This window comes from Marasmius oreades, chromosome 4, assembly GCF_018924745.1.
Source record: "Marasmius oreades isolate 03SP1 chromosome 4, whole genome shotgun sequence".
Lineage (NCBI taxonomy): Eukaryota > Fungi > Basidiomycota > Agaricomycetes > Agaricales > Marasmiaceae > Marasmius > Marasmius oreades.
Genome location: NC_057326.1, coordinates 123472 through 143713, shown reverse-complemented (window position 1 = coordinate 143713; position 20242 = coordinate 123472). Strand labels below are relative to the sequence as shown.

The following is a 20242-nucleotide window of genomic DNA, read 5'->3' as shown; positions in this document are numbered from 1 at the left end:
ATTTGGGAGATTCCGTTAAAATTATGCTAAAATTTGTCAAAATGTTAGCGTAAATCTCGACATAAAACACCTGTGTAACGCTATTCCTCACCCTGTGTGGGAGAGAAAAAGAAAAAGACGTCGAAGCGCTTCTGGAAGCTTCAGAATGGGGGTCGGTAACTGTCGACGTTTTCGTCCGAGTCGTTGAAATATATTTCATCCAGATTCCAGAATCCACCGCGGCTTGCCGTTGGGTATCTTTATAAAGGTAAATGTATAGTATATATGTCCACCAAATTTAATAAAACACCCGTTCGTCGATCCTGCGTTTCTTCATTACCCCTTCAAGACCTTTTTAGACTTTCATCCACTACAGTAAATTGCAGCGTTCAGAGTGACTGATCATGTTATGGTAAAGTTGAACGGGCGGGCTGAAATACAATTAATCATGCAAGAAAACGATCAACCTCCCTATTCCCTTCTACCAAATCATCACCTGGACGATTACAACGCTTCGAAACTCTCCACTCGGACCACTTCCATCTAGGCTGAGGCATCGGACATTCTTCATTCCAAGGTATGCTTTGAAAGACCTTACCCCTTGTCCATACAGAATCTTGGTCAAAGCTGACTTCGTTTAATGCTATGACCCGTCGGCTCCACGCCGTGAGGACGTGAAGTGCCGATTCAACCTCGGTCGTAGATAATTGGACGTCATCGGGCGTAGAACGAGGACTCGGATCAGTGGACGTGAGTGAAGGCTCTTCGTCCCCGCGTTGGTAGAGGTAAAAAGTCGTTAACGCTGGAAGATGACGAAGATGTAAATCACCCATTGACTGCCAATTGACCTGAAATAGAAAGAAATAAAATTTAAAAAAAAAAACACCGTGAGGGAAAAGGTCAGTAAGAACTCCATATATGACGTACCTCGCTGATGAGTGCAATCTCATACCCAATCTTCAACACCTCCAGACGAGGGAAATGCTGTACAGCGAATAGGAGGAGTTCATGATGCCACACCTTACAAAAAATCGTAATGTCCCTCATCGTCAATCCACAGAACTCAGAGAGTGTGGACATTATGGTCGCGCGGGAAGGAACCTGAAGAAGAGCACGAGAGAACTGCTTGCCAGAGATGCCCCCCTTGCTATACTTGGCTCGGTGAGGTGAGACCTGTAGGGATTCAAGCGGAGCGGTGTTTGATACGAGAAATGGAAGGAAATGGAGCGAAGGAACGGAAATAACCTTGATGTTTGAGAGTCCTACATATGCCAGGTCTTTGCCAAAGATCGAGGGAACACGATACCTGTCCTCAGTCACCAGATGCAACTCTTCCAAATTCGAACAGGCTCGTAGAAAGATTCCGAGCTGGACATACAGACGCCGCATCTTTGAGCTAGCACGGGGGTTTAGCTCTACATCCTTGGCGGAAGGAAGGCGTACGTGCAGTACACGAAGGCGCGGTGCTGTCCTAACCACGAACGATTCGGGGTGAGCTGCAGTAGTTTGTCTCCCAACGAGACCATGCGCAACTGGTAGTTTCCAGTCTAGGTACAGGGTGTGAAGGTGTTGAGAGGGAAGGATGACAGTAGCGACTACTCCACAAACGCGGTAAATAGGTTGCTCGAGTCCTCTGGATCTGAGAATGGTCTCTCTGAAGTTGTGATTCCATACGCGTACGTCGACGAGGGTGGTCGGCAATTGTGATGCGCTGGCACTGAGTGGATCATCATCATTATGTTGACTCGCTGGATCGTCCCATGAACTGTGGAGATACAGAGCCCTAAGCCTCGTCCACGATGCCAGAACAACATAGAACTTCGAGGGTAGTCTGGCAGAGATAAAAACCACTTTGGTAACATTTGCTGCGAATGATGAGTGGAATAGAGAGGCCAGGGTATCGGGGTCACTCGATGCGAATGTTGGAGGTAAAGGCTGATCACCACTAGGTTTGTACCGGCCATTGCTCGTGGTGAGAACGACTGTGCGAATTATTTGACCTAGAGTAGAGGGATTTCGTTGCGCGAAAGAGGTTTTGGAGAGAGACCTTATTGATGAAAATGCCGGTTTGTAATGAATAGCGTGATAGAGCGGGAAGAGCGCAAGGTTTTTGAATCGTTTGCATGCCAGTATGCAAGAAAGTAGATCTATCGGACGATCAACCTGGTGAAAGATCGCCTGCCAAACGTCATCCGGAAATTCGAGGAACTTTTCAAGAGATTTACATTCGGCAGTCATTCTCGATGTCGCAGTTGGTAGACAAGGAAGATTTTCGTTGATAAGCCCTAGTGAGAACAATAAACGTCGAGTGAAAGATAATAGAATATAATCACTCACGGAGCTCTGTCGCGACAACCTTTTCTCGATTTCTGATTTCTGTGGACCGACTCGGGAATTAGTAGACAGACTTTGTACAGCAGATGCGACTTCGAACAAGACTGGATGTTTTTGGATTGAAGTGGACCAAAACCCTGGAGATGTCGTGAAAGAACCTGCTCGCAGGAAGAGGGAAAGGAAAGAATCAGAGACGAACGCGAATGCGTCAACAATCTGGAACTGCGCATCCACGTGTTGTGTGGCGGAGTGCTTTGGTACCATACCATAAACAGCAGCTTTTCGTATTCGTATACAGTACTAACCCGCCAGTTCCTTCTTTTGAAAATAATAAAAATTCTTCCCACCGTGCGAGTTATAGCGAGAAATCCTATCCCTCCCTTGTTTTCCTTCCCGTCCGGAGCCCGCTCCCTTCGGCCCGGCAGGGTTTCTAGCGGCCCGGAGGCTAACCGGCACCGACCGTCTGCCACCCACCAACAATAAACTCTAAAGTCGAGGTCAACATCGGAAGTCTTTGTATTCTTTCCATCCCAAGGCAAGCCTGTGTGCTCTGCATAAACTCGAGGTATAGGGCAAGTTCGAATTCCAGCCGAACACACACGCTGGCCCATCTATCTGAAAGTCAAACCGGGTCGTTTGTCTATGCTGACTAGCGACGCGATCCCTTAGTGCATAGGGTGAAGGTATGTTTCGTTGCCTCTAGTTTGGTGAACATTCATTGTAGTGTAAGACAGGAAGCACTGGTTGAACAGTACTGGGATTGTCGCGGAATGGCTGTTGTTGGTATTGACAATAGACAGTGGATTCCGATGGGTGAATGAGGTCTGGGGGAGATGTCGTCAGCGAGTATGTGTTGTAATGGATAGAGCTCGCAAGGCCGTTGAATCTTTTGCATTTCAACAGGCGGAAAATTAGTTCAGTCTGCTGAACACCTTGGTAGGCGATATCGAGCCCAAACGCTGGGAAAATCGAAAAATTTGAGTCAGGCATGACGCACGAGTCACCAAGATGCGTTATTTCCGTACTGTAGGATCACCAGTTCGAGACAGGGAATAATGACGTTCACCAAAGGTCTCTGTTCCTTTATATAATATGTGGTCGAACTTTGTAGGTCGGGCTGCGTCGAGGCCACCAGATGCCAGGTTGTCGTTAAAGGATGTGAATCGAAGAGAGCGAGAGAAAAATCATAACTTGAGGGCTAATTTCGTAATTTTATTGCTGAAGTCCGGAGAAAAACAAGTCCTAGGGATCAAAAGTCAACTTTTCGTGCAGTTGCGCAACAGAGGTCGGCTGCTGTTGCTGGAAGAGAAAGAACTTGAAGGAATGGCAAATTTGCATGAAATGTGTCATCGTACTGATCCAAACGTGATTGTGAGAGCTTCAGTCACGCATCCGACGCGTACGCGCAAACGGCAAGTTCCGTGAGTAACATTCAGGACGTTCAGGACTGGGCCGTCATTTGAACCATAACCCAGGATTAAAGGACTCCTGGTGGGTACTACTGATGAGCTGTAGTGTCGTGCCAATGGCCGCTGTAAACACGCTGTAAGGGATTACTTAGTAGGACTCAGGATGTGATAGTAATTTCAATACAGTGAAAGAAATGCAGTGGGTAGGACACGGCGTGCTTCTTAGGAAGAGACCCAGGGTTATCCAGTGTCAATAGTTCGAAGTGGTAACATATGATCCGAGAACGTTGAAAGGAAAGGGGTTTGGCGGGTAGAAGTTCTTTGCTTTGTGCACTCCTATTAACGGAGTCACAATCTATACAGTTATACGGCACGGTATCAGCACGCGTTCGTACTTGAGAACCAGTATCGATCGGAATGTGACAAGTGGCTAGTTGATTGATCGAGGTTCTGTGAAAGAGTCACCGCAGTAAAAGTTCTTCCATTTTTTGGCGTCGTGGCACCAGCCCTTGTCCGAGCTAGTCGCGCCACAGCCCATCTAGAAACTACATTCGTGATTCATCAGAACTTAATAACAAGAACATGGCATAGGGAGATATTCCAAGTTGCTTAACAGTATCTCACTTGTAGCCTCATAGTTCCAAGTGGACCTCAGCTTCATACGTGTTTCAGTGCCAATTGCTTGCCTGACTAGACTCTGGCCAGAAACTGTTAGGGACAAGTTCGTTCAAAGGGATCCGAACGGACGGTCTTTGCCCACGGGCGTGTTGCCATTCAGTAAAAATTCAAATTTACAGTAATGCCATTGGCTCGGGGGTGAGAGGATGTAAATTCCGAAACGGCGATTGCCTTCTTTTATCTCCGAAATCGTTCTTCTCAAACGACCTTTCACAGAACCCCCAGGGAAAGACATGGGCGCTGTTCCATGAAGCGAGTCTCTTGGGAGATCGACATCCCGAAGCTGGCCTAATGAATACTACCGAGATATCAAATTTATGGATGCTCCGTTCCCTTCCGCAAGAACTGAGTGTTGGACTTGGTTTCATTCAAAACGCCGCTGCAAAGGTTAACTTAATTGCCACTTCTCAGCGGTACCAGAACGCCTGAATGCTAATTACCTGTCGGGGCGCTCGGAGATACTTTTTCCCAAAACAACTTTCGGACGTGAGAGACACAGAAAAAAAAAATCATAAAAGTTACACAGTTTCTTATCCCGCTTAACATACAAAATGGTATATCCAAGGTATATCAATACAAGCAAGAAGTCAGAAGGAACACAAAAGAAAGATCACATCCTCGGAGTGATAAACATATGTAAAGGCTCTCGTGAACATACAAAATAGTCCTTCATCTTTCGTGGCCAGCTCTCCCAGTCAAAATCATCTGCGAATCTGAACTCCAGGTTCTGCATCAACAGACAGATAACCATGGTCATGACGCGTCGTGCAAGGTGCTTTCCGATACAGTTTTCAGGGCCGAAGGAGAATGGAAGAAAAGCGTTGATATTGGGCGTTTGTGAGGATTCTGTTTCTAGCCAACGGGAAGGAAGGAAATCGTCTGGGTGGCGGTAGTTTTCTGGGTTTCTGTGGACGGCGTGATGGGGGACGTGTACTTGGGTTCCTTCGGGAATGAAACTGAGGGATCGGAATTAGAATGGAGGCTGGTAAAAAAACAGAAAGGAAGGAAACTGACTAGCTTCCGATAAGCTTCCCCCCGCTACCCTTCGGTACTTCTCGTAAACCTCCGGTTGGCAGAGGTGGAAACATTCGTAAACATTCGTTTCTGATCGACATAAAGTCAGTGGTTATGGACGGAAGGCAGACAAATCGTACTTACATGCAAGCATCCAGATAGGTAAGATCATTGTATTTGGAAGAATCCATTGCATCCGCTTCAGGGGGATACAACGAGTCGATTTCCCTCTGGAGTCGCTTGTAGCACTTGGGATTGGCAACTATCAGGTAAAAAAAGTTTCTCAGTGCCGCTGACGTCGTATCCGCTCCTGCCATGACAGCTAAGACACCATCGCTAGCGACAGCGCCTCCTGAAGGCTTTACTTTCTCCAGTCCTTCCTCGTCTGTCTGGGATGTGGTTCAATATGGCTAAATTCTTCAGGATAAACGAAAGAAACGGGACCCACAAGGTGATACCATAAATCTTTTCTTCTTGGTCCATCTTGTATTCGTTTGGTAGCTAATTCCAATCCGAGGTTTCGTATCCGAAGTGCAGGCTTCGGTATTGGCAGATCGCGGAATAAATTCAGTAACCAGGGAACATGGGAAAGGAATTCTATTCCGCTGTCAAACGTCCGCGGACTCATGGTTAGCACTCAATCGAGCGGAGGAAAAGCGGATCAGAAAGACTCACTATGCAAATTTGTCCATCGCCCCACACAAATCGGTCTTGTCACCCTCGTTCAACATGTAAGACCCGCTCCCAAAGGCGACTTCGACAATAAAGTCAAAGCTAGGAATAAAAGTCAGTTGAATAACCGGGGTTGAAACGATGATACGTACGAGAAATAGTTGAGCCACTCCCCGAGCTCCACGACCTTGTACGTCCGCTCGTAAAGGCGTTCGAAAAGCCTATTTGCCTGTTGACGGACGACAGGCTCATAGTCTCGAATCGCATCAGCGCTCATCCCTCTCGCCCAAACCCGTCGACGCTTGACCCGCGCCTCTCCCGTTAAAGCCAACAAACTTCCTTCCGTCCGATCATCTCTTCGAGTGGAGTATGCTGTGGAAAAAAAAAGGTTTCGTGATTAAGAACAACGATGTCGTCTCAACTGCCAAAGTGGCGGGAAATCGGACCTTGGCCTTTGATGCATCCTCCCGGTCCCAACACTGCTTTCATGGCGTCTAGATCAATGACGGATATCTCGTTGGGCGCTAAAAAAAAAGTAATGGAAAATAATCAGACCAAAAAAGATATATATTTTGGAAGTGGCCGAAAACTCACCGATACGAATGATAGGACCGTATTCTTCATGCATCTCTTTGTATCGAATATGTCTTTGCCCCTTCAACCAAATCCAAACCCCATAAAGTTTCGAAACCTTAGCGAGCGCTGGTCCAGGCACATCGGCGAGCGGGTGGAATGGTGAAAGCCGGTAAAGGACTATTGAGGCCGATAAAACGGAGAAGAAGTTGATGTAAGCCCAGAGGATAAGCCGTATGTCCGAAGGGGAGGACAGGAATGGATAGTTGAATGCGTAAAGGATCAAAGGTTCAGCAGTCAAGAGAGCTATTGTGCGATATAAGCTCTTTTTGTCTGCTTCGTGACGGTTGAAGAATAAATGATTGGCCTAAGTTGGGACTCCAGTAAGGATAGAATGAAGATGGTAAAAGAAGGAGCACATACCAATGCAAGACCAGTTGCACTCAGAGTGAGTCTCGTATACATCGGGGACATCGTGGTGTGGAGCATGGCGGACTAACGATGATACCGGGAGGACCAAGGCGTTCGAACAGCAGCGGACGGGTGGGCTGTCAAAGGGAGCACAAGATGCCAAATCATGCAGCGCTCTTTATATACCTTCTGTCTTGAGCGGCCTTTGTTTGAAATGATAGTAGATTATTCGGGAGAGGTAACGGCATTGAGTTAGAAGAGCGCTCATAAGTAATAATTTTCGAACTTCCGGGGTGACCGTCCGCTCCGAAGCCGCCCCTATTGAAACTTCTCCCGCTGGGACCAGGTCAACTGGTGGTGAATGGGCAGGTCTTCAGCAGCTTTTCAAAGACTCTGTCTTTTCAATAAAAAGTTCAAGAGGTCATCAGTGCATCAGAATACCTTACAATTTTCAGATATTCTCCCGCGCGCGGGAAATTTTCAGCGCTCTGCGCTCAGCAGTTCTGCAGGCTGGCTTTGGGCGGTATCTCTGAGTTATAACTGGGACGCTGGCGGGAAATGGCCTGCGAAACAGCTTTGGGGTGCCTCGCTGTAGAGTGCGCTTAAACAGCCAACAGCAGATTTCATTTAGGCGCTATTGCCGTCTGCTGTTACTACAAAGTAAGCGCTATACGCAGGGGGATTCTTTGCCACTGACGGTTCCAACAGGTCATGGGCGCCATGACACTCATCATGCGGTTGACCTAGCATAGCACATAGCATACGGAGGTAACTAACCCACCGACTTGAGGGGGATTGTCATGGCTGCTATAGGGTACCTGACCGTTCAGACGTCACGAGCCTAGCGCAATCCCATGCGCTAGTGAGATTCAATCAAGCAGCATGGGTAGAGTACAACTTACATCTCACCGTTCCGACTCCCGATTGAGTTCAGTAAATTGAAACCATCAATTTATTATTATTGGATTGACGTGGGTAGAACGGGCAACCGCCGGAAGTGATCATTTTCCAATTGCAAGAATATCACCGCTACACATATCGACGACGACGATCATAACGGTCACCCTCCTAGTACTGAAGATATGGAGCGAAAGAGGATGTACACTGCTTCAAGATGCAAGACGTCTTTCAGTCTTGACAGAAAACAACATTTTACCCTTTTATTCCGCTTTTGGGCAAATGTGTCCCCCTCGGACATCTGACTTCCGTCAAGGCTTAACATAGCGGGTTCCTCAATAAGATACTTTGGACAAAATTGAATTACCCCGAACATTGGGCGGAGAGTTTGAAGACATTCGGTGTGAAATAAACTGTCACTGAATATATTCAACAAATTCCTTTAGTACCATTCGTATCCCATGATTCTTTTTTAGTGCCATCGAAGTGGGAAAAAAAAAAAAACTCCACCAAATACATCCAGGACAGAGTTAGGAGGGAAAAAATAAAAATAAAAAACCGCATTCACCCGATCTGTTTCCGGCTGGTGTCTGAAAGCATTCAGGTAGTCATTACATTAAGGAGTTCCTGGTATGGTGTGGTCGTAGTCTACTCGCCTCACTTCGGGATCAAAGTCTGATGCATAACAGGAACTTCCCGAGAATCAAGACGTGCAGGGTCGACCCCTCTACGAGATACTTGTAGAGCCTAGTCGACGGGATGGTTAGAACAGGAGGGGGGATTACATACTGGCGCTGTACATCGAAGATCTTTCTGTCCGTCGCCAACGGTCATCTCCACGAGATAGGACGTTCGGAATGAGGTGCCCGGTGTTGAAGTAGACCGTAACGCACGAGGGAAGAGAGTATAATGATCGGTAGATTGAGTTTGAGATCAGGCTTTGACCGACATCCCCAGCTTTAGGAGGGCTGTCTGATGTAAAAAATCAAGTCGAAAGCTGCCTGAAAGAGCGATTTGGAGAAAGGTGGTAGGTAGAAACCCGCCCACATTTGAGGATCCCAAGGGTGTACAACGGCGGCACTAGTGACATTCTTTGCAATTGAACGGGCTCATCACCGAGGTGCTTCATCTGGGGTTCACGGAAGGAGTAATCTTAAATTGCCGACCTGGACCTTAGGAAAAAGATATTTTCCGATGGACGCGCTTTCCCATCAAATAACAGCCTTGTGAGATCCTATGTGATCGTGTAAGTTCCTGGTCAGTCGAAATCAGAGACGAAATGGTTACCTGGATACATGGTAAAGGAATAAGCGACCTTCCTAGCCGTTGGGGCGGACCTTATTACGATGGACAGACCGAGGCAGAGATTCATGGAGGAGGTCTTCATGAAGTAGCAGTATCTTTGGGCCATGTTACCAGTAGCGTCCCAGCTGGCGAAGACCCCGCATCGGAGTACATGAACCTCCATTTGGTACGGATTGAACACTTATTCCGAGACATTCACTGTTGGGGTGCATACCGTTCCAGGAGCACTTGATCAGATGCATGGGACTTAGAGTGAGAAAGGAAGGGAACGGCGATTACCAAATTGTTGCGAATGAGTGACAATAATTGAACAAGGACAATTGTTTGATCTCCGAATCCAAAGGGCATAAACTTATAGCACGCCGCTGGAGAACGCAAGGAGAAGTGGGGCAGTGAAGGTGGCTGTTCAAAGAAAAAAGTGAACCAAAAGTCGAGTTTGGAAGTGAATGTCCGGGGGTATCCGTAGCAAACTTGATTCCAAGTCATGGCAGCAGAAATGGAAGGTTTGGGGTTAACTTTGATGACAAACGGTCTTAGCGCTTCACAAACGTCTGTGTGGCGGGCCGCCGGACACGAGCAGCAGGCAATGGGCGCCTTTTCGGGCGCTTTTGCCAAACTCCAACTGATTTATTTACGGCTGTTACATTGCGATAACGGTCATCATTAATATTTCCGAGATACTATAGTAGAAGTTGAGGTGGAGTCATCTCCTTAGCATGAGGGTTCTGGCAGCATTGATCTTTTGAATAACGTGTGAAACTCCGAGGGTCAAAGTGTTGCACTGATATGGATTGGAACGATTTAGTCGGAACAAGGCGTAAATTGAGCCTGTACTCTACGCCGTACAGAACACAAGAGTATACAAACGACACAGGTATTGTACAGCGTTCAACAGACGGTTGGAGCCTGTGACTCAGTATACAGAACTTCCATCAAATTTCCGACTTTTTCGTCGTTTCTTGAAACGTCGAATCCGATGCCAGGGTGCTTATTCTTTTGAAAGCCGAAAAGCCGGACTTCCTCGCCGTTGAATCTTGCGTCGTTTCTTTCAGGCCAACTTTGTAACTAACTTCTCTCAACGTGGGATTCTTGCACAACTACACACATAAGTACGACTTGATAACTTCTGTTTCATTAAAAACTGACCTGTTTTTCTGAGTAAAAAACCACGAGCAGAATTTGACTGGTGCTGCAGTCATGTGATGGCCCACGTGCGGATCCCCGGGCCCGAGGCCTAGGGCTGTTTTCTCGTTCTTCGGCTTTAACTCGGGCCGACATCTCAAAAGGCAACTTTAAGCTTTCGGCACAGAGGATACCTCCGATGGCGGCACTTCAAGATGCTATCGCTTGCCATTGGCCGGCGCCTTTTTCACACTGTGCCACACTTGCCGTTATTGGTAGCCCACGCCCGGCTAAACTTACTTAAGCCTGCCTTACAGTGGGGAGTTGGGACGTTCGCTCCCGGCCCGGTCCTGCAAAACCACTGTCCGATCCGTGAACACTTTCTCACGATGCTCGCTATCTGTGGGGTTGCACAGGTTCAAAGAGGGACGAGTATGGCAAGCAATTCGCAAGAGTATTGAACCGTTGATCGGGCCATCGAAATTGCTGGTAATTAGGTGCGAGTTTAACCGCCTCTTCTTGAACTTACTTGAACTTACTGGCCCTTTCGAGTTGGACTGGTCCCACCACATCATATTGTGCAAGTTATCGATCCGAACGGTATGACTGCCTCCGTGTCCCTACTATCTTACAAACCCTGGTCCAGTTATAGTTAAAAAGTCATCCGACGTGCTGAGAACCCTGATCCCCTCGTCGAAACTCTCTTGCAAGTGTGGATGCCCAGCGAATACACCCTTCCTTCCCCTTGTGATGTTCGTATTGTGTTTCTTTCTCTCTCCGATTGACTTAACTCACTAACTCTGTTCTAGAGTCGTCTTCATTCACCTTTCAATCATGGTGAGATCGCTTTGTCGGTCTCGAAGACCTTCGGTCGAACAGGCGGTCGCATTCCCATCGATATAATCTTGATTTCCAGTGATTATGTCCTATTCTATACCCATGAAGCGACCCTCCTTGCAGCCTCGAACAACTCCTTTCGAAACTTACTTCCACTTCCAAATCAGGGTGATCCTTTGGACAAAGTAGCTTTCGTACCCGAGATTCCCTCACCAGAGCTGGAGATCATGCTTTACAGCATTCATAATGTTCCAAAGGAGGACTTTTTGGTGCATCTCGATATAGAGGCTGTCATGAAGGCCGTGGATGGGCTTTCGGAGTACGGGATTCCGCCTAGTGAGTGTATCACGCCATCATCTCATCTCTACCAAGATCTGTTATCCTGTGCACCTCTTTATCCGTTTGAGGTCTATGCACTTGCTGCTCAGTATGGCATGGTCTCCCTCGCAGCGACAGCCTCGACTCATACCCTTGTGCTTGACCTTGCACAACTCAGTGAGAGCCTGTTGCAAAGGATGGGAGCGGTTTATCTGCTACTCCTTTATCAGTTGCATATGGAGCGCACGAAGACGTTGATGAAATTATTGGGTGGAGAACTGGGAATTCATAATCCGACTCCTCGATGCGGTTTTGTCGGACAGAGGCGTCTGAGGAGGAAGTGGAGCATGGCTGTGGTTTCTTTGGTATTTCTTATTAAACCTAGTAAGAGTTTCCACTTTCGCTACCGATTTGAACTTTGAACTGATATTCAGCTCCCTCGGTATTTAAAGATACAACCATCAGCTTGATTCGGGAGAAGATATGGGAGCACACATCGGACGTGATGTGCCCCGATTGCATCAGACTCAGAGATTATCAGCTTGATAAGGTTGTTTCTGAGTGGTCGATGACGAGTGTGAGTCTGTTTGTGGATATCGAGTTCTACCATCGAAGTGTTCAACGTTCATTCCTTCACAGCGTACGATAAACTTGCGATAAACGTCTGACACAAGTCTGACAGGTTTCACCTTGCCTTGAGGGTTCAACAAATGATACAATTACTGTGGTCCGGATTCGTTTGTGTAACTATTTTATGGTCAATATACGAAGACGGCGAGATTCTGGGGGGTAACGTGGGTAACCGTCTAAATTTATCAAAACGCTCGGCCTGCCCTCAAGCAGTCACATGACCTGGTTGATCGTTCGTCGTTGCTTTGATAGCAAGCAAAGCACGACTATCTTCTTTGCTCAGTACAGATCGGCTAGCCAGGCTAGCCGTTGCTCAACACTCTTTATCCAACGACCGATTCCAAATCAATACCCTCTGCTTGGATCTTAGGTTGGAGCAGTTGAAGCGATACTTGATCTCAATTTAAGAAGAGATGAGATGGAAGAATTGCAATTGGAAGGATGGCTTGAAATCGAGCGGCGGTCCGTTACTCTTCTATTCTACTTTTCTCAGTGACTTCAATTACTTTTTTTAGTGGGCAACTTTGACCTTTAGGAAGATTTGAAACGTATATCATTTCTTTGCCTCAGCTTCAAAACATCGGATTCGAGTAGGAATCTGAATCCGAAACCATGAAAGTTTACGACTTCTCGATACATCGTCGTCATGCAACTCCAGTCTCTGGGTCAAACACCGAAAGTCAGGAATCGGCAGATATCGTCGTATACTACGGTGCGCTGCAGAATAGAGATCAAACGAATCGTTTAAAGTTTATAGGTTAACGTATAACTCTTCCAGGCATGGATGACTGGACTGGAGTTGGCATGTACCTTATTCCGAAAAGCCGAATTTCGGGATTTGCGGGCCTTGACTTTCCATAGTCTCTCACGCCGGTTTCGTGACTCATAACCTCAGCCCTCTCTTTATCGGGGCTTCAATGACGAACTGAAGTTGTTGGGAACGGTCAGGTACGTTTTGGTCGTCTCTGTGGTTTTCACTTATGGCTTACTTATGACAAGGTCAATCAACCTGTAGCCGGTAAACAGGATGCACGAAAGCTAAATGCGTAACCAGTGACGTATCCAAGCGTTATCTGACGTCCTCCGTGCTTGCTACACCACATTACACACATTACCCCCGCTTATACAGTTAGAAAACTGAATTCCTGAAAAATCTCCCCCGATCCTTTCCCAAACTTGTCCCCCCAAGTTGAATGTCCAGCGAGGACAACGCTCCTTCCTCTGGTAACGTTCGCATCACTTTCCTTCCCTCCCCTTTTACCTTGATTCAGGTGTTTCTATTCCAGAGCCTTCCCCTGCCTTTTGATCATGGGAGCGGTAGTTTACCCGTTTCGTCGGTCTTTGGTCCAACAGGCGCTGTCACAGGTACGGGTGATAACCACATTCCCGTTGATATGATCCTGCTTTCCAGCGATTACGTCGTGTTCTATACTCACGAAGCCACCCTCCTCACCGCCTCGAACAACTCTTTTCGGAACCTACTTCCACTTCCAAAACGGGGAGATCCCTTGAACAGGGCAGTGTTCGTACCGGAGATTTCGTCACCAGAGCTGGAAGTCATGCTTCAGAGTATTCACAATGTTCCGAGGGGGGGGTTTTCGGTGGGTAGCGATATAGAACCTGTCATGAAAGGCGTCGCTAGGCTTTGGGAATGCGGGATTTCGCCTCGCGACTGTATCACGCCGACAACACACCTTTACCAATATCTGTTATTCTGCGCACCCATTCATCCGTTGGAGGTTTATGCTCTGGCTGCTCAGTATGGCATGGTTTCTCTCGCAGTGACAACCTCGAGTCATACGCTTGTGCTTGACCTTTCAGAGATAAGTGACGAACTACTGCGAAGAATGGGAGCTATCTATCTACTACGTCTTCATCAATTGCACATGGAGCGCACGGAGACATTGAAGGAAATGCTGGTTGGGGAGTTGGGGCTTCATAATCCAACTGCTCGGTGTGGTTTTGTCGGACAGAGGCGTCTGAAGGAGAACTGGAACATGGCTGTAGCTTCTCTGTTATTTCTAATCAAACCTGGTGAGGTTTTGTCTTCCGTCATTGATTTGAGTTTATGGTCATTTGACTTTCCGTCACCTGAAAGATACGACGACGAGCCTGATTAGGGAGAAGATATTGGAGTACACTGCTGATTTGCCGTGTCCTGATTGCATCGGACTCAGAGACAGTCTGCTTAGTAAAATTATTTCTAAGTGGTCGGTGACTAGGGTGAGTTGATCTCAAGCTCTTGTACCGGTTTCTCATCGACTGATAGCGTACTATCAACGTGTAACCGGTTTCGCCTTGTTTCTTATTGTCTTGGTAGTTCTTAGGTTGTTCAGCAACTGATACGATTACTATGGTAAGGATTTGTTTGTATAACTATCTATGCCCAATACACGAAAGGCGGCAACATCTTATCATCGTTTGACCATAATAGGTCCGATGGTTAAATCAAAGATCCGTTTCGCAGCCCGAAACTACTAAACTTCATGGTCTCCAGCCTTTTTTCTCTCATTTCCAACAGTCTCAATATTAACGTTTCCCACACCTGCCGATACCTATGAAGGTACGCCTAAGCCAAGTTATCGGTGCATCAATGGGGTAGTGGTAACCTGGGTCGTTGCCAGGTAGAAAGTACTTCAGGGTAATCTCGACCCGCCGGGGGTTCGATTCCCTCTTAATGCAATAGATAGGGCATTGGCTCTTGGGTAACTTTTCTTCATCTGAATTAGCAGATCTAGAGTATTTTATTATTTCTATCAAGCTCCATGATTAATTACTTTCACCATTGGACTAAGTCACTGACTTTGACCTTACCCTTACCTCGATGGCACAGCATTGAGCCAAACACAGTACAACACTTCAGTCGCTTCACGCCTGTCCGTGACTCTGACGGTGTCAGGCTTCCCACGCGTTGGTTTCTTTACTCTCATGCTTCCAGAAATACGCAAATATCGCCATCTTTCGATATAACTTTGAGTCGAAGTTCCGGAGTCGAGATGGAGGATCCGAAAGCCCATTCCATGTGGAGCACGAGTTGGAGTTGAAGCTGAAAAACAAGGTGAACGCGAACGAGGTTGGTTTGGCCGGGACTGGCTGTACGGCGGTAAGCCTGTAAATTTGTACATTAGCCCGTGCCTTTGGCTTTTCATGCTATACTTACCGATGTCAAAGACGAGGGAAAACCGATTTTGGCCGTCGCCTGTTCTCTGGATATGTGAAGCTTGCCAATCTAGGTTTATCGTTACAAGTCTCTTATACAAAGCGGCCAAATGTTTATTCGTCTTCATTGTGAAGCTGTTTGTAATCGCTCTTCGCTCGTCCCCCTCCCCAACGACTAGTGTCAACAAGATTCTTCAGACTGGACGATAGACAGCAGTCAAAGCGGTACCTCGAATCGGAAATGGTGTCGTTGCAAGAAACCCAGATTTGGCTTTCAATTCAAACGGCCGTCCGTTACCTACTCTTTTCTCAGTGCGTTTAATCCCCGTTTTCATACAGGCGACTGTCGCCTTTCGGAATCTTCGATAATGTATGTCTCCTTCAGGTCCGAACTTCCAAACCTCTGGCAGAGTGAGGGCGTCCCCTTAGCTTCGAGTTTCTTTCCATGTTCATCCCACGCGTCTCCGAATAATCAACCCAGGTCAGCTTAACGCCAGAGTCTGTCATGAGGAACGGGTGCCCAATGATGTATCGCTCGATAGCAATGCCCCAAACCCACCTTCCGCGGGTTACCGCGAAACCGAAGTTCCAAGGGCCGGGTATGTTAGCTATACTCTGACGAATAACGAACTCGAGAAGTTGGATTGTTTTCATTGTTGTTCCATCGTACCATCCGATAGGATGACGTTTCAACTAAGGCCCTAGGTGAAAATCTGTCGTCTCGATTCCGTTTCTGGTCTTCAGGCTATCGATTTCGTTCTATCAGCTACAGCCACGACCTTGACTCACAATCGTAAACTTGCTTCTAGGACCTAAAAATAGGCAAGCTATAAGCCGCTTGTACGGTGCTCTCTTTGAACCAATGGCGTAATCTCAACCGATACTCACGATGATTGGACCCTAACTGTTGGTTGGATCTCTGGTACGTTCCTCACCATCCTGATGCAGAATATCATCTTAATCACGTTCATATATCACTTCACAGCTTCGCCTCGCGATCTCGCTGTCACCGAACCATGATTTCTACAGCTATATTTTTGTTGTATCTCACTGACGTCGTCAGCTGGGAGTCACCTGGACACCTAGAATCGAGAGACTTTGACGTTATGATGTTTCGTAGCGGCGGCCCAGCCTACCACATGTAATCAGACCTCACCGCTTTCTGCTGGTTTTTGGTTGGCGAGCCCACGAGCGGCGTCCATCTATCAAATTTCTGTTGGAGTGCTGATCTCTGATGAGAGAAGACACCTGGTCTCACAACGTGTCGCGAGCAACGATCTCCGGATCCAGTACAGTGTGTCATAGTTCCCTTCGAATGATACGATATACTCACGCTGCCCCTTCTTTTCTTCTGGTAGCCATAGGGCGAGTCACGCTCGGCACTTGCGCCCGACGAAGGGAGCCTCCTCGCACAAACATTCTGAGCTAAAGCGAGTCAACTGTTACTTTGATAGTGCAACATTTCGTTATCGGACTGCTTCAAATAGGCATATATGACTCAGAAACTGAAGCAAAATGGAAGTACGTCGAAGTTAATCACCTGTCGAAATGTTTGTACCTGATACCGTCTCGCCTGACCAGATCCACAGTCGTCGACACGCCTTTCTGCAATAATCATTTGATGGTTCAACAGCATCTCCTACCCTACACCTTCACGGCTCCCCGGCAACTTTGTCACTACCGTTGAAGGTTTTTTTCTGTTCCCTATCGATTTCACGGGCAACAGACAGTGGGGAAATTTTCAGGTTTGCTAGGCGAAACACAGCACCCTACAGCATCCCGGGGACCGGATGGACCTTTTGAGAACCCCTGGTTGATATACTCAAGGCATATCATTGTTGTAATGATGGTGTCGGTTCTGAGAAAATCTCTTATTTATGGAAGGGGTATCTAGGGTCCAGGTTCCTCGATAATCGGGTTACGGATATGATTCTTAACTTCGAACATGACCTGATAATTTGAAAACATGTCGTCTCTAAACAGCCCAAACAGCCCTCAGCCTCCCAATCACTACCAAATGCCGGGCTCTTCTACCAGGTGAAGACACATTCGTTCGTTGTCGGTCACGTAGCATTCCTCTGATTCTTCCAAACAAGCCACAGTGTTGTTGCAGAGGATAGACCTCCAACCAAAACCAGGCCCTCCCGCACACCCCTTCAGAATTTAGTCAAATTGGTCAAGCTTCTATGGATGACACTATTCCTTCCAATGGTGGCCTTTGGGTATCTTGGATTCTGCTACGCTGCTGCCTCGCGCGTCATTCCTGTCCGAGTGCACAAAGTTGATAATCCAGCAGACCATCTCAGTAAGTGCTCACGATAATTCAAAGGACGCTGCTGATGGACACTTTCCGGGTTCTTAGTTGTCATCAAGGCTGGTGTCACGACAATCAACATTCTTATTATTGCGATAGCTCTGTTGCCCCTACAATCTTTGCTCGGCGACCTCAAGGTGAGTCGCATTGTTAGCGAAGATGGTGCACCGTGACTTATTTGGAACAATTCAAGAGTGAAGAGTTCTTCCGAGTCGTCAAGAATTCAAATTTGAAGGGCGCCCCTCTGAAGTCGGTCAATGACGTTTCGACACCATCGTATGGCTTGTTTCAAGGCTTGAGCTCAGTCGTTAGGAAGAACTCGTCGGGTGAGCTGCCAATACGGTGTACCTGATGGGGCGTGGTGGGCTGATGATTTTTGTTTTATTCACAGGGTATTACTCTACTGCAATTCTGGCTGGCTTACTCGCCACTGTCATATCGTCTTTCGCCCCTGCAGCTTGTAGGTATTAGCTTATATCTGCGACCATTCCAGACTGAGAATCATTCCGGTGTTTCAGTGTCCGTAGAGCAGACCTTCGTCGAAGAGAGTAGTGTTGTGGCTATTCAAGTTGGGGCGCTTCCCCTTGGTAGTGTTTATAAGTAGGTTTAGGCAAGGCCCGTCTATACTTCCAATATTGACACGTGCCCCAGCTCAAATGTCATATCGTTTACTACGGATTTAAACGATAAGTTCAGCAGTCGATTAATGGAAGGATCTTCAATGGCCTGGGTACAAACTATCGTTGGTAAGCTTTTGACTCACCTTGATTCATACAATTGTCCTGATTTGATTGTGGCTTTTATTTCAGGTAAAAACACCCCATTCCTTCCTACCTCCCCTCAGTATGCTGTGCCAGTTCCGATAGGATTCTCTCCTGGAGTGCGAACACGTTACCTCACTGATGTTATTGTCATGGATCCAATCTGCTCCTGGGAAACCCCAGATCCTCCTGCCTCACCCTTTCTAGACGATGGTATTCAAAAGATCAATATCACTCTTCCTTCACAGTCAATTTTCAATTCATATCTTCTTCCCCTGGGGAGGACTTATTCCAAGGATATTGAAGTCATCGGAGGAGGCTTAATCCTTGATCTATCAACCTGGATAAACACAACCACTCAGGATCCTATTACTGATGGCACTATGGGGTGGTTAATCTCACAAGTAACTCCCACCTCTGAAACAAAAGTGTTGCCTGGGCCCGACACTTCTATAATCAACTTCACTGGGATTCCAACACAAGAATTGACATTTGACTTAAATGGTGGTTTGAATGCTATTAAAGATTCAAATTTTACAGAACCACAGAACCTCACAACAATACAATTCACTCTCTTGGTCTGCAAACCTAGGGCTTCTGTTGTGACACAAGAAGTGAGATTAGATGAAATGGGAAAGCCAGATGTCTATGAGCGGACAGGGCTTAGAAGACAAGGAAATATCAATCAGTTGCAAGCTCAATTGATGCTTGAAATGGTATGTACATGCTTGACCTTTCAGAATGTCTATAAGAGATTAATGTTTTTACTGTATCAGAGCATTATTGAATATACAGCTGGTTCGGTATGAATAAGCATCAAGACTTGTGTATCACTCTAATGACTTTTTCCAGGGTCCAGACACTGGTTTTAAAGGAATTGGCAATGCAGGTCAAGTAAAACTCTTCTTTGGGCCAAGTGTTTGGAACAGCACCTCTTTGCCAATCACACCAAGAAAGAGTTTAGCTGATGCTCAAGTTCTCAAACCCCTTCCATTATCTAATATTACATTGGCTTATCAACAAGCAGTCCAAGCATCAACACTTTCATATCTATCTGGGCAAATAGCCAGCACATATGTGCCAGGACGAATTCAAACCATGCAGTTAATATTCACCTGTTCAATCCCCCATGTTATCCTTTCCACAGTTCTATTTGGGATTATAGTAATTTGGATTATTTACTGCTACTTCCGACCACATGCTGCCCCATTTACACTTATTTCCTTGGGTATAGCTATGGAAGGGTCTAATATCCCAGAGGTTTGTGAGGATATGGGTACTAGAGTTGGAGGTGACTTTGACAATGAAGTGGGGCTTGAGAAGTTGAAGAATCGTGCTGTACTGATGGTGGACAGTAATGGACCAGGAAGTCGTACCAAGCTGCATATACTATAATTTTGACTTGGGCTTTATAAATTCTATTTTCTACAAACACACTACATAAGGTTACTGTCATGAAGCATTCAACCAGACAAGCTAAATGATAAACAAAGTTGCTGCCAGAGTGACAAGATTTACTCCTGGCTCACTAGATACTTATTTTAAATAATACTGAGGGAGAAATTGAACAGGTTTAAGCAGGCTTGGAAATCATGATAGTTGCTAGAATATTGGCACTAACTACTGTGCAGTATTAGATCTCCATCACAGCTCAGTGTCATGAATTCGCTTCTCTCTTAGATTATCTTTCTTTCATCTTATCATATCATAGCTATCTTCCATCTGATCTGATCTATATCTTATCAACTCACGTGTACTGTACACATTGTAGCCACATGTTACATACATGCGGTAGACACATGTTTCTCCTGTTTCATGAGTCATCAACA

General features: G+C 46.6%; 5 protein-coding genes and 1 non-coding gene across 6 annotated transcripts; 4 read left to right on the top strand and 2 right to left on the bottom strand.

Annotated features, from left to right (window-relative positions):
• Positions 1–425: 425 nt before the first annotated feature.
• E1B28_006888 (uncharacterized protein) lies at positions 426–2506 on the bottom strand (the record flags this gene model as incomplete). The annotated part of the gene is made up of 3 exons (XM_043151588.1): positions 2317–2506; positions 907–2264; positions 426–827 (listed from the first exon to the last, which is right to left on the bottom strand). Exons 2-3 carry the CDS (start codon positions 2215–2217, stop codon positions 426–428), a joined length of 1713 nt encoding a protein of 570 aa, XP_043009668.1. The 5' UTR covers positions 2218–2264; positions 2317–2506.
• A 2428-nt stretch (positions 2507–4934) lies between these two features.
• On the bottom strand, positions 4935–7216 carry E1B28_006887 (uncharacterized protein). Its single transcript, XM_043151587.1, has 9 exons — positions 7083–7216; positions 6681–7026; positions 6533–6610; positions 6239–6458; positions 6090–6188; positions 5863–6019; positions 5559–5803; positions 5415–5504; positions 4935–5356 (listed from the first exon to the last, which is right to left on the bottom strand). The coding sequence occupies exons 1-9, from the start codon at positions 7146–7148 to the stop codon at positions 5011–5013; spliced, it is 1647 nt and encodes a 548-aa protein (XP_043009667.1). The 5' UTR covers positions 7149–7216; the 3' UTR covers positions 4935–5010.
• Positions 7217–10921: 3705 nt separating this feature from the next.
• On the top strand, positions 10922–12356 carry E1B28_006886 (uncharacterized protein). The gene is made up of 5 exons (XM_043151586.1): positions 10922–10994; positions 11041–11146; positions 11204–11933; positions 12002–12126; positions 12189–12356. The coding sequence occupies exons 2-5, from the start codon at positions 11111–11113 to the stop codon at positions 12207–12209; spliced, it is 912 nt and encodes a 303-aa protein (XP_043009666.1). The 5' UTR covers positions 10922–10994; positions 11041–11110; the 3' UTR covers positions 12210–12356.
• Positions 12357–12417: 61 nt separating this feature from the next.
• Positions 12418–14466, top strand: E1B28_006885 (uncharacterized protein; the record flags this gene model as incomplete). Its single annotated transcript, XM_043151585.1, has 6 exons — positions 12418–12641; positions 12695–13127; positions 13179–13408; positions 13466–14213; positions 14278–14402; positions 14449–14466. Exons 3-6 carry the CDS (start codon positions 13373–13375, stop codon positions 14464–14466), a joined length of 927 nt encoding a protein of 308 aa, XP_043009665.1. The 5' UTR covers positions 12418–12641; positions 12695–13127; positions 13179–13372.
• A 300-nt stretch (positions 14467–14766) lies between these two features.
• Positions 14767–14861, top strand: E1B28_006884. Its single transcript has one exon. It is a non-coding gene; the product is annotated as a tRNA-Gly (tRNA).
• Positions 14862–17304: 2443 nt separating this feature from the next.
• E1B28_006883 (uncharacterized protein) lies at positions 17305–19808 on the top strand (the record flags this gene model as incomplete). The annotated part of the gene is made up of 10 exons (XM_043151584.1): positions 17305–17375; positions 17435–17643; positions 17701–17789; positions 17846–17978; positions 18044–18112; positions 18171–18252; positions 18304–18398; positions 18462–19129; positions 19190–19216; positions 19266–19808. 10 exons carry the CDS (start codon positions 17305–17307, stop codon positions 19806–19808), a joined length of 1986 nt encoding a protein of 661 aa, XP_043009664.1.
• Between the last annotated feature and the right edge of the window lie 434 nt (positions 19809–20242).

What these genes read in the sequence shown, in the direction of transcription:
- E1B28_006887 (XM_043151587.1), bottom strand. Translation starts at nt 7,148, where the DNA reads ATGCTCCACACCACGATGTCCCCGATGTATACGAGACTCACTCTGAGT. An exon ending in GTGCAACTGGTCTTGCATTG is followed by an intron (nt 7,027 to 7,082) that starts GTATGTGCTCCT and finishes GTCCCAACTTAG; the next exon opens with GCCAATCATTTATTCTTCAA. An exon ending in GCGATGGACAAATTTGCATA is followed by an intron (nt 6,020 to 6,089) that starts GTGAGTCTTTCT and finishes GACGTTTGACAG; the next exon opens with CGGAATAGAATTCCTTTCCC.
- E1B28_006886 (XM_043151586.1), top strand. Translation starts at nt 11,111, where the DNA reads ATGCCCAGCGAATACACCCTTCCTTCCCCTTGTGAT. An exon ending in CCCTTCCTTCCCCTTGTGAT is followed by an intron (nt 11,147 to 11,203) that starts GTTCGTATTGTG and finishes ACTCTGTTCTAG; the next exon opens with AGTCGTCTTCATTCACCTTT. An exon ending in GGTATTTCTTATTAAACCTA is followed by an intron (nt 11,934 to 12,001) that starts GTAAGAGTTTCC and finishes CGGTATTTAAAG; the next exon opens with ATACAACCATCAGCTTGATT.